This window comes from Canis lupus, chromosome 2, assembly GCF_003254725.2.
Source record: "Canis lupus dingo isolate Sandy chromosome 2, ASM325472v2, whole genome shotgun sequence".
NCBI lineage: Eukaryota > Metazoa > Chordata > Mammalia > Carnivora > Canidae > Canis > Canis lupus.
In genome coordinates, this window is record NC_064244.1 from 18,511,482 (window position 1) to 18,524,778 (window position 13,297).

The following is a 13,297-nucleotide window of genomic DNA, read 5'->3' on the forward strand; positions in this document are numbered from 1 at the left end:
TCTAGCTTTTAACAAGCTAGAGATTCATTAGCTACAGTAAAAATAATGTTCCACACACACTCTTTTTTTAAAAAAAAATATTTTATTTATTTATTTATGAGAGTCACACAGAGAGAGGCAGAGAGAAGCAGACTCCCTTTGGGGAGCCTGACACAGGACTCCATCCCAGGACTGACCCCAGGATCATGCCTGAGCTGAAGGCAGACAGTCATCCATTGAGCCACCTAGACGTCCCCCCTTCCACACCTTCTTACGTGAGCCTGAGGAATTCATGTTCAGTATATTGTAATAAGATTGAAACTGCTCCTAGAAATTTCAGGAGCTTTGGCCTTTCTAGCTGCTCTAGGCCATAGGAACTACTTCTAAAAGACTGTCCGCATGTCTAAGCATTTCTGAGCCCAGCGTGCCAACAGAGCCAATGGTGAGCTCAGCAGAAATGAGGGTTTTAGATCTGTTCTTTAGGGGCCATTAGCATGAAAGATAGATCTGACAAGAAAAAGATGGGCTATCCCAGATTACAGAATACAGTAGGGACATATATTTGTTCATAGTTGTGTCTCCCAAACACCGACTGCTGGTTAGGAAAGGTTTTACTATTCAGACTAGCATACTGATTATTCAACTACATGCTGGTGTTTTCACCACAGGGAGTTTACAAAGATTCAGTGACTGATATTCCACTAAAGTTAAGTTGCTCCAAAAGTATGTTATGATATTTTATGTTGGCTTAAGTTTCTCATTCCTATTCCAATACTAGTACAGACTTCTCATCTTTTCTATATAGTCACTGATGAAGTATATAAAAATTCCAGTGATATCAATCAAATCCATGGAAGAAATTTCTCTTTGAGGAAAGGCAACTTTTTTTTTTTTTTTTTTCTGAATGTCATCTCAAGATTGAGATGGCTTTTTGGGATTTTTAACAGTGGCATCAAAATTTCTAAAATAGAATAGAAAATTGACAAATTTAAAATGTTTCTTTTCGTCAAAAGTGAAACACCAGAAACAGACAAAAACTAACTACAAAACATAAGCGAAACTGTCAATATTTGTGCTTATTTTGCCATCAGAGGTTGTTAAATAAATACTAATTTAATTTTCCCAAATATTGAAGGATGGAAAAGTGCATTTCTGTGTTTTCATTATTCATGTGCCCAGATAGATGCCTTGAATTTGCTGGGAAGATTATAGGCCATTTATTTTTATTTTTTTACTTTATAGATAAAGCATTTAGCAGATGAGATCCCAACCTGTGGCAAGTGATTGCCTTCTATATCTTGACTTTTCTGTCATTAAAATTCAGTAATAACATTGATTCACCTTGGTGGGAATGAAAGTTTAGAAATTCTTAACTAAAAAGATCCTACAGAGGCAAATTATAAACTCTGTTTCTCTTAGATCCAAAGTATCTCTTGATTAGAATTGAATAGTAGAGCAGCACCTTAGCACAGACAGTGCAGAGAAACAGAAGGACAAATGCTTTCGCTCACTGTCCTCTAGAGATGGCCTCAGAAGAACAGGGCTAGATTAACAGAGCAGCCAGATGGTAAGTTTTTTGTAATATTTGCCTAACTTTTTAAAAATTTTCCTTGAAGTCCCAGTTTACAGGCTATACCCAATGTAAAATTAAAATGGAAAAAAAGGCTGTACTATATGTTGGCAAATTGAATTTAAATAAAATATTTGAAAAATAAAGGAAAGAATAAAATAAAATGAAAAAGAAAATTTAGCTTTAGATTTTTCCTTTTGCCCTTTTCCCCACCAAGAAGTCCAATAATTAGGTTTTTGTCAGCTTAGTTCACATTCCCCCCACCATGTAATCTAAGTTTTGTTGTTTTTTTTAAATGGCATTACCCAACTACTTACCATTTCTTCTCTTGCTTTACTTGTTTCTAAAGAAATCAGAGTGTAGGTACATTTCACAACTTATTATTTTAGAAAGCATCAGGCAATGCTTCTTTTGAAATGTTCCTATTGATGGTTTATTCAAATTGGCCAAGCAGTTGGGTTATTTGGGATTCCTTGCTTGCCTGTGTTATAAAACTTTGGCCTGCACATCCTGTGGAGTTGAGTTCTGCACTGGCCCATGCTTCTCTGTCCCACTCACTCATTTCTCCATTGAGCAATCCAGTCTCCACACTACTCTTAATTAGGCATTGCTACCCCCTGATTCCCATACCTCTCCCAGAGCCCTTTGCTGCTTTGCTGTAAAGACTATCTTCTCTACAGTATTAAAATATTCTAACCCAAATGATTTTCCCCTGTTAGTCCTGTTTGATACCTCTGCCCCTCTGTTTATGGCTCTAGAGAAAAAGCCTAAATTTCTGAGCCTAAATTTCACAAGTTTATGTTATTTGCTGAATTATTCATCCTTGCTTTCCTTTCATTTCTCTCCAAGTTCTTGGAATCATGATGCAATTCAGAATATTGAACATTGCTTTGTAATAAATCCTAGAAGAATATGATAAAAATTATATTTTAATACATAGGAAAAAGCCTTAGCCATTTCAAACAATAAACATCTCTTAAAGTCTTTTTTTAGAAAGATGGAAAATAATCATAAAAACAAATCCTGGAGGATATGGCTTTACACCTCAGAGATTAGTAGATATAGATAGATAGATAGATAGATGATAGATAGGTAGATAGATAGATAGATAGATAGATAGATAGATAGATACATTTAGTAGTAAATATATGTCAAATCATTTACAAAAGATAGAATTAAGAATGACTGGAGTTCCTTTTCTTATGGCATGGGCTCTAGTCCAAGGAGAATGTATCATTCAACCTCAGGTTACTTCTCTTCCTGACAGGTTCTCATATGTCTAATAACTGTAACCTGTTGGCCATAAATTCAACTTTTATATTTATCTTGGTCCTTGAAGAACTTTTTCAAACCTTAACTTCATTGTTTCACTCTCTAGAGGGCAATCGTGCTAGTTGTATTTAACTATATTCTACTTGAGAGTTTTGTGTGTATTTTGACTGTGTATTCATTTGGTCCCCCCAATGATTATGAAAAGGTGTTTAATATCATTGTTTTCTGATGACAGTGGTCTTTGCCACCAAATATCTTGTCATTGAAAAATCAGGCTGATCTGTTTAATCTAATGCAATGATATGATAAGTAGAGCTTGAGAAAAACATGTATATGTGTGAATTACTTCATGCCTACTGACATAGTTATATTTCATTTTCGTGTACAGTACCTTGTTTATGCAAAAGCTTGATATATTCTTAGACTTCAGGTAGTCTCTAAAATTCTGATATTATGTAATGTCTGAATTTTTATGGATAAAATTTGGAAGGACATTCTATCTTAAAGAAATCACTATTGGAAAGGATTTAAGAATGTCTTAATCATTTAAACAACTTGCCAAACATCATTACTTTCACAATTTATTGAGTTAGGCTGTGCGAATGAGCAGATCATTTTGAATGGTGTAGTTATTTGATACTCTCTTGCCATCTACAAAAATAAAAATTATAAAACCTCTTCTCAACTTCCTCTGCCTCTCCCCGCATCAACTTTCTTATTGTTGAATACAGATCTTTTATAAACACTTAAAAGTTTTGCCTTCTGTATCTTGGTAAGATACAGAATTTTGCTTATATAGATATACTACTATCTCATGAACTTTCTAGAACTGAACTAGTTCTTTTAATTGATATTTTGGAAATATGATCAAGTATATGACACACTTTACCTTATGTTTCACAACCTTTCCATAATTTCCTAAGACAACCACCACTGTGATAGTCTATATCATTAGGTGAACAACTTAAAAACTCTCTAATACTTAATGAATATCTGCATAGCAAGCCATTTGATCAAAGTGCAACCAAGTTTTTAATCTAGCATCAGGAATATTTCCATTCTTCTGTGATTTTGCTGCTAGAACGTTTTGTATTGTTACTAGCTAATGATATTTTTATAATTAAGGCATAGTATTTTTTGATTCTCAAACTCACCTACTCTGAATTTTTAAAATTCCAGGAAAAATTTGGTGTCTAGAAGACAAGTTCAGAGGTTATAATTAAGGTACATAATTTGGCAGAATTCAAACCATGAATCTGAGTTTAATGTATTTCTTTTTTATACTATTTGTCCAATAACATATTACTTCTTGTATGATATGGTCATCGAAGTTAAGTCTTTCACATTTGTAGCTTGGAGATTTATGCCCAGTTAGAAGCATTTCTATTCCAGGATTTTCAAAATGAAGAAATTCCTTGAGATTATTTCATAAATATATCTTGATACTTAAGATTGATTAAGATTTATTTTGTATAGAAACCTAGCTAAGGAGCCGAAAGCCTTCCTAAGATCAATTTTCTTTAGATAATACATTCAAAAAAGAGAAGGGAATTTTTAATGTACAGATATGTAAGGAAAGAAAATGTATTCAACAAGATTCTTTCAGTTAAAAGTGATAGATTATCTTCAGGTTCGCTTTGATATAAAGTAGACTTTATAAGAAAATACTGGGTTATCTTATCTCATCAATGGAAGATTTGAAAATAAGAGGGGAGTCATGGGCTTCTAGAACAAGTGGAAGCAGGAACAAGAATCCTTCAGAATGTTCTCTTTCCTTCCCCCTTCTCTTTTTATTGCTTTCTGCATGACAACTTCATTTTCTCTTACTACCGTGTGGATTCCTTTACATTTCAGGGGACAGCTGCTGTTTTCCAAGTTGAACATCTCTGGCTTCTTGTATTGACTCCTTTCTCAGTTATAGTTTGAACACATCTGATTTTTCTAGATTGGGTCTGATGTCCTATCATAAAGTAATCAATCAGTCTATCAATAGTGCTCAGGATAGTGGGGTCCTATAAAAAATAATAACGATGATTATGATTATGGTAATCCATAGAGTTATAATTTCCAACCAACAATTCTACTCTTAGATATTTACCCAAGAGAAATAGAAATTTATGCCCATGATAGTGTCCGGAATATAAAAGAACTCTTACAAACTCAACAATAAAAGATATATAACCTAATTTTAAAATGGCAAAAGATCTGAATAAACATTTCTTCAAAGAGGATATGTAAATGGCCAAGAAACACATGAAAAGATGCTTAGCATCATTAGAGCGAAACAAAAATTAAGACCATCATGAGCTATCATTTCATTCCCATTAAGATAGCTAAAGACAGACAGATAGACAATAACAAGTGTTGGTAAGGATGTGGAAAATCGGAACTCTCATTGTGGTGCTGGTGGGGTGGTAAAATGATGCAGTCTCTTTGGAAAACAGTCAGATAGGTCCTCAATATGTTAAGCATAAAATTACCATATCAGTCATCAGTTCCATGCCTACTTAGATACCCAAGAGAATTGAAGGCATACATCCCCACAAAACCTTGTCCCCAAACACCACAGCATTATTCATAATAACCAAAAGGTAGAAACAAACAAATGTCCATTAACTGCTGAATGAATAAACAAACTGTGGTCTATCCATACAATGGAATGCTGTTCAGCCTTGGAAGGAATGAAATACAGACTCATGCTGAACATGGAGGAACCTCAAAAACATCATGTTAAGTATAAGAGCCAGTCAAAAAAAAAAAAAAAAAAGTATAAGAGCCAGTCACAAAAGACTGCATATCATATGATTCTGTTTATGTGGGACGCCCAGAATGGTTAAATCCATAAAGACTGAAAATAGGTTAGTGGTTGCCCAGGGCTGGGAGAGCAGTAAAGAGGGAGGGCTACTGGAGAATGATTGTTAATGAGGCAAGGTTTGTCTCCAGAGGGATGAAAATGTAGAATTGGGGGAAATGTCAGATACCAAATACCTATGTAAAAGAATGTTTGTTTCAACAGTATTTTTAATCAAAATAAGGTGGCAAAGGGGCAGCCTGGGTGGCTCAGTGGTTTAGTGCCACCTTCAGCCCAGGGTGTGATCCTGGGGTCCCGGGATCGAGTTCCACGTCGGGTTCCCTGCATGGATCCTGCTTCTCCCTCAGCCTGTGTCTCTGGCTTTCTCTCTCTCTCTATGTCTATCATGAATGAATAAATAAAATCTTTAAAAAATATAAGGTGGCAAAGATAGAGTTAGCAAGCAATAGGGGATTAATTGAACTAAATATTGGGCCTTTATATGTTAGAATTTTATGTATGCATTAATTCAATGTTTTAAAAGAATATTTAATCACATAAAATACATGGTTATGTTATTTTATAGTAATAAAAAATTAAGTAACAAAAGATCATGCACAGTGTGACCCCAATTAATATTTTCACAGTATAATTAACCTCTAAAAATGACTGCATAAGGTACAGTTATAAATCTTTTAAATTTTTTATTTATCGTGTTTTCTATTTCTCTTTGGAATGAGTTGGAGTATATACTTCTGTACATATATAATTAGAATACAAAACAATGATGTATATTTAACAGTCACTAAACTCAAGCTAATGCTGTTCCTGTGAACATTTAAAAATGTTGTTCAGGGATCCCTGGGTGGCGCAGAGGTTTGGCGCCTGCCTTTGGCCCAGGGCGTGATCCTGGAGACCCGGGATCGAATCCCACATCAGGCTCCCGGTGCATGGAGCCTGCTTCTCCCTCTGCCTGTGTCTCTGCGCCTCTCTCTCTCTCTGTGACTATCATAAATAAATAAAAATTAAAAAAAAAAAAAAAAAAAAAAAAAAAAAAAAAAATGTTGTTCAGTGGGACACCTGGGTGGCTCAGTGGTTGAGCATCTGCCTTTGGCTCAGGTCATGGTCCTGGGATCGAGTCCCACATCAGGCTTCCTGCAGGAGCCTGCTTCTTCCTCTGCCTATGTCTCTGCTTCTCTCTCTGTGTCTCTCATGAATAAATAAATAAAAACCTTAACAACAAAAATTAAAATGTTCAGTAAACATTGAGGAATTTCTCATTCTCTTTCCATGGAAGGAGTCCCTTATCTGTATATAGGCATTAAGTTAAAGCAGGGTTTTGCAAAAGCAGTGCTGTTGACATTTGGGGCTTGGTGATTTTTGTTGTGGTGGGAAGAAGAGGGTGCTTAGGGGTTACCCTGAGCACAGGAGCATATTTAACAGCACCCCACCTTTCCCCATTCCATGCCATTAGCACATCCCAACATTACAGCAAAATCCTGTCTTCACATATCGCCAAATGTTCCTAGCAGACAAAACTGTCCTCAGTGTATAATCACTATATTAAAGGAAGGAAATTCCGGATTATTTGAAAGTGGGATTTATCTATTGTGAAGTTCTACCTGTTTCCTCAGACCTATGTTTGTTTTAACTAGGGTCAACATTGTTTCAACAGGATGCTGAGTTAAATAGGGACTTACAAAAAGAGCCCTTGACTCTCATTTTAATTTCTACATATATTACATGAATCTTCATTACATTTTTGTCTGAATGTTTATAGCACTGATCTCTTGTGTTGCTTCTGATTTTAATTCTGGTTGTTCTATACTCCATACAGCTCGCTCAGCTATAACTGGAAGCTGTGCCAATGATGGTGTTCACATTATCAGGGGTTCCAACTTGTCTTCTACGCCTTTTGCCACCGTGTGTGGCAATGAGATCCTGTCACCTGTCACCATCCTAGGTCCAGTGCTGCTCAACTTCTACTCAAATGCACACACAACAGACCTCGGATTCAAATTTAACTACAAGATAACCTGTGAGTAGCCATAATGATAGGGTCTGGAATTTACTTCTCTTCTTGAGTAATTCTTATTAGGAGTTTTAACTGTGATTCATACATCACCAACTTGAAGACTCAGGCACTGAGTCTTTTCTGCTGAGGTGGAAAAATGACCAAATAGATGCATGGTCCAAAAATACTCACATTTTCTTTTATTTATTTATTTATTTTTTATTTATGATAGGCACACAGAGAGAGAGAGAGAGGCAGAGACACAGGCAGAGGGAGAAGCAGGCTCCATGCACCGGGAGCCTGACGTGGGATTCAATCCCGGGTCTCTAGGATCGCGCCCTGGGCCAAAGGCAGGCGCCAAACCGCTGCGCCACCCAGGGATCCCTCACATTTTCTTTAAAAAAAAAAAAATGAGGACCTTCTTCATGAACTTTGGCTAGGACTACTCTTTGAAAATCAAATGGAAGATTGAAATTTATTTTTATAACTTAAGTTAGAATAGAATAAACGTTCCTGCTATCTTTACTTGTTAGTACATTATGTAAAGATGTCTGTTTGACCTGGACTATCCAGATGCCTGTTTCATTTCTCCAAGTCCCTTAATTAATGTGAAAAGCAGTGCTTTATAAATTTAGAAAAAAATAGAATATTTTTATAATCTTCTAGTAGGAAAGGATTTTTTAAATAATATACAAAAAGCACAAGTTCTAAAGGAAAAGAAAAGATTAATGCATTCAACTATGTTATAATTCACAACTTTTCTATTTCAAAGGCAAAGTGAGAGAGGACAAGTCACGGATTGAGCAAAAGCCTTTGTAGCTACTAGCATCTTTTCATTCTCTGTAGACAGTTTGTGTATTTGAAAATCATAAGATTATATTTCTCTATTTTCAGTAATCTTTTCCTCTCCTGCAATACACTTGCTTAATACTGACCATTTTTATCACATCATCCCAGTTTCAGTGAAATGGGCACACACATCTGGCAAAAGCTTTGTTTTATGTTGTTTTATTTGACCAAAGTCATTACTGAAGTTGAATCATTTTCTTTCAAATAAATTACTGTTCCCATCCACAGAAAAGACTGGAAATTATTTACTAATGAAAAAGGTCTTGACAGTTGGTTCACATTAGCTGTTCTCTGAGTCCTGACCCCATGTGATTGTGTGGGGCTCTCTAAATTTGTCAGGGCACAAATAGAATAGATTCGGGCACAGTGATTCGGGTCCTTCTCCTGGGCCGTCTTGTTGAATAAAGAGGAACATCAGTTTGTTTTATTGTTTTGGTGCCACTGGTGTTTTGGAGACTTACAGGCTGCTTTATAATCTTCTACTCTTTAATCTCTCATTTGCCAAAAACAAAACTGTATGTAAAGTTTACCACATCTACTATGAGAGTGCCATTTAAAGAGTGTTGACATTGAGATTTCAAATGACAAGGTACAAATTTGAGAGTTACTTGGGCATTGATAAGCTTTCAGAAGCCACATAATTGTGTGCAAGTTGAAATAGAATAATGGGTACACAAGTCTAACATTTAAATCATTCCAGTTGTCCCCAGAGGTCTGAGTTCATTAAAACTTATGGGTGTATAGAGAAGAGCCATCCTAGAAATGTGGGCTTACCTGAGGGAATATAAACAAATAAGCAAATAACCTTAAGTGGCTGCCACAATTTGTTTATCATTTCTAAGAGATGTAGATGGAATATGTCCAATGGCAGTATATAAATCATAGAAATGTCATCAAAATATATTAATCATAAAATAAATATAAGTCCTACTCACTGCAACAAGTGGAGCACTTTCCATCAATGTGTGACATAGCCTGATCCTCCTTATATGTCAGGTCAAGCAGATATAATAATAATTTTATATTTTTTAGAATGGGATTTTATTGTCTTTTTTATGGCTGTGGTTTTATTGACTAATAGAAATAACTACCAGCTCTGGACTATTGATTGCTGGAGTCAGGGCAGGGAGGGGGAGTAGCCTCCTCTTGTCAAGGACCAGTAATACAAATTTAGGTAAATATAGTCCTTACCAGGCTCAGAATTAAATGGAAACACAAAGGACCCCAAAGCTATGCAGTTGAGCCCACAAGGGGAACTAAACTTGAAAGTTCCAAAAACTATTTCCAATAGTTCATGTTATAATATTCTGTCTTGACAGAGGAGACTCTACATTTAATATGTTTAATCTGTATTAAAGATTTCCAGATCGCAGTCCTTCTTGGGCCCAAACGCTCACAACATACCTTAGACTCTGCGTGACTTTTTTCAGCTTTGAGTTATCTCTGCCATCCTTCTCAATCTGTCTGTTAAATATAGGGAATGAACAGTTACACCCCAACACATGAAATGGTCTTTCACCTTATTTTCACTCTGGTCATTAATCTGACCCAGACTTATTCCATTCCAAGATGTGCCTTAAAATATTCCTCCCTGCTCCTACCCCCTTCCTGTCTCTTCCCCCGAACTTAGTGGGGAAAAAAAAATCAGTATTAATTGCAAACAACAATGAAGGGAGATTTAAGTTCTTTAAGACAAATGGTTATTATCTCTCTTAGGGAAAAAAAGGTACAATGGTAAAGAATATATCAAAATTATTCTTTCACACTATGAATACTGATTGTTCTTTGTCTCCTATTGCAGCCTGTGGCGGTGTATTTAACGTCTCCACTGGGGTCATAAAGAGCCCTGCCTATTCATATTCGGACTACCCCAACAACATATACTGTCTGTACACCATTGTTGGTAGAGACGACAGAGTGGTTCAGCTCAAGTATGTAAAACAAATGTACCTTCTTTAAAATCAGTTCAGCTCTACTTACGGAAAAGATATTCCTTTACGATAAAGAACACTGATTCTTATTGGAGATATACAACCGAGCCTCAAGGAAGGAAGAGTGAAGTTCTTGTTTGGTAGTATAAATCCGGGAAATGGGTGTCCTGCCTTCCATGCAAGCCAATAGGGATTAAGGGGAAAAGGAGGCACTCCCTCGGTGAAAATGAGTGTTTCAATTTTCCAACAGTTTCAAAGGAGCTTTGTATAATGGGCTGTAAAATTATAAGCTTGTCTTGGGAACAGCAAGAGGAAGTAGTTTTCATTTGTTGGGCACTTATTATCCACAAGGAACTTTAATTGATACTTTCCATAATTCTCTTCTTTCATTCTTAAAACAGTTATATGAGGCATATATTTTTAAGCTCATTTTACTGATGAGAAAATTGAAGCTCAAAAGTGTTAAAGTATTTTCTCAGTGTGATATGCTATTAAATGAAGAGTCAGAATTTGAATTCACATCAGATTTCCTACCGGAGCCATGTCCTTAATATTTCCCTATGCTTTCTCTTGAGGGGTAAATATTTCCTGTCTACTGACGAAGTGTATTTTTATTCATGTATCAGAATACCTCTAAACTGGTGCTATATTATATTGCTTACATCATCAGTAAAACTCTCCTCTAATCCTACCTACTCCCTACAGGACTGATTAAGGAAATATAACCTGTATTTATCAGGGATAAAGTTCAAAACCACATTCATCTGAGATGATGTATTTGCAACTCTTGTGTTTCAGTGATATACAGCACATGGCAGAGAGCTCTGAAAGTTGGTATAGTTCTCAACAATCTAGAATATTTTATAGAAGGTCATTGGGCTAGGATCTCTCTTACCTACACCTCCCCTTTCCCCCCACCACTAAATGATTATGATCACTTTCATCCCTAAAAATCATATACTCTCTATAATTTGCCTCCAGGAACCTCATATGTCAAATGGGTCTTTGAACTATAAAACAACTCTTACCCAGCCTGCTTGGGTTCCTGTCCCAGATAGTTAGTGTTCTAAAGGTTGTGCCTTGAAGAAATCTCTAGATCATCTCTGAGACTATTTGCAAGGAAGCTGTGCCCCGCAGGCCAAAAAGCCCATTAAGTCCTAGGGACAAAAGAATAAACAAAAACTGCCAGATGGTCCAGAGCAGTAGGCCTGGGAAGGGATCACTTGCCTAGAATGGTCATGTAAGGGGCCATTCTTGTCATGGGCCTTGGTACCTTGGTATTTGCTTCTGCATGTGTAGGTTATAGTTGATACATGTACTATATATGTTGATAACATGTATTTCTGGTTCCTGTGTGGGCCCTGGGCTCATCATAGTCAAAGTTCATAACAGTATGTTTGGAAAATTTATTATTCTCTTTCTAAGAATGTACATTCTGTGAAGCAGATACTATCCCAGGCATTGCAGAAGTTGTAGACATTAGTAAAACATGAATTCTTCCACCCGTGCTCTCAAAGTAAGCTGGCAACATTTGCTTTTCTATCAATGGCTTTTCCAGATATCTTCTGTGCTCTGGAAAAATGATAACAAATAAAAAGCCAAAATAGCTTTGAGTCTTCTTGGAAGCTCAAATCTTTATTTTTCTTTATGGATTTATATTGTAGAGAATAAATGTGTTATTCAAGGAGAATAAAAATTGATGTAGTGTTTTTGGAAATTAGCTATTGCTCTGCCCTCATCCTCTTTTATGAGAACATTAAAATTTACATGTGTTTAAAGAAAATAAAGAATTTTCATCATGTTCTTAATCATCAGTTTGAAAAAAATGAACTAATTAAAAGCTTTTTAAAAAAATGTACAGATCCTTTTTTTCTTAAGGCTCTTAAGAGGAATTTTCAAAGTAGGTATTTTCAAATTATTCTGGATGAAAGATTATTTATTTATTTATTTATTTGAGAGGCAGAGACAGAGAGTGCAAGGAGGAACAGAGGGAAAGGGACAAACAGACTCTGTGCCAAGCACAGAGCTCGATCTCCTGACTCTGTGATCATGACCTGAGCCAAAATCAAAAGTCGGATGCTTAACTGACTGAGCAACCCAGGCACCCCACAAATTCTTCTGTATTATATGTTACTTATTATAGCTGTTAGCAAGAAGAAAAGACCTGAGAAAGCAGAAGAACCTAGAAAAATCAGGGCAGGATATCCAATAATTTAAATAGGTTAAAGAAAAAGTTATAATAAACCCATCCTAAAATCCTAAAAGTAAACCATGCAGAAAGCTTTGCTTGTTTGGGGACTCTGGGAATAGTTACTTAAAATGACAAAGCATAAGTCTTAGATTAAAGTACTATCTCAGGCCATAAAAGTAAAGTTAAGGATGTATCTGTTGGGATAGTATGAATGGTAACAAATGAGCCGAAGGCATAGTAGCTTATATTTCTCACCTGTGTGAGTATGTTCAATGTGGTCCAGGCTGATGGAAGCTTCATTTCTACATTTGAATCCATGATCAATCACTGTAGTGGAAGGGCAGTATGGCAAATTAAGTAGTAATATTTTTAAAAAATGTCTTACAAAAAGTAATACAGATCACTCTTGCTTATATTTCTATGGCCAGAGCAAATCTTAGGGCTGTGTTGAACCTCGGAGTGTGCACAGAAGGGCAATTCTCCCAAACATCAGGAAAGCAGAGAGCTGCGGAAGTGTGCTAAAGTTTCTGTAACAACCATAATAATCTTAAATGTGAATTTTTGCATATAGCAATCAAATCAGTATAATAGCACATTGTTTCTAATATTTTCTATCAGGTAAAGCATGGATGTTCTGCTTCTAGCCTTTGTCTTGTTTTTTGTTTGTTTTGTTTTTGTTTTCATTTTTACAAGAACCAAG

At 35.9% G+C, this 13,297-nt stretch overlaps 1 protein-coding gene across 1 annotated transcript in view; it reads left to right on the top strand.

Annotated features, from left to right (window-relative positions):
• CUBN (cubilin) overlaps positions 1 to 13,297 on the top strand; it is a 258,475-nt gene that overhangs the window by 202,556 nt on the left and 42,622 nt on the right. Inside the window, exons 57-58 of the mRNA XM_025445065.3 lie at positions 7,450 to 7,650; positions 10,277 to 10,406. Coding sequence (XP_025300850.1) covers positions 7,450 to 7,650; positions 10,277 to 10,406 — 331 coding nt within the window. The remainder of the gene's footprint in view (positions 1 to 7,449; positions 7,651 to 10,276; positions 10,407 to 13,297) is intronic.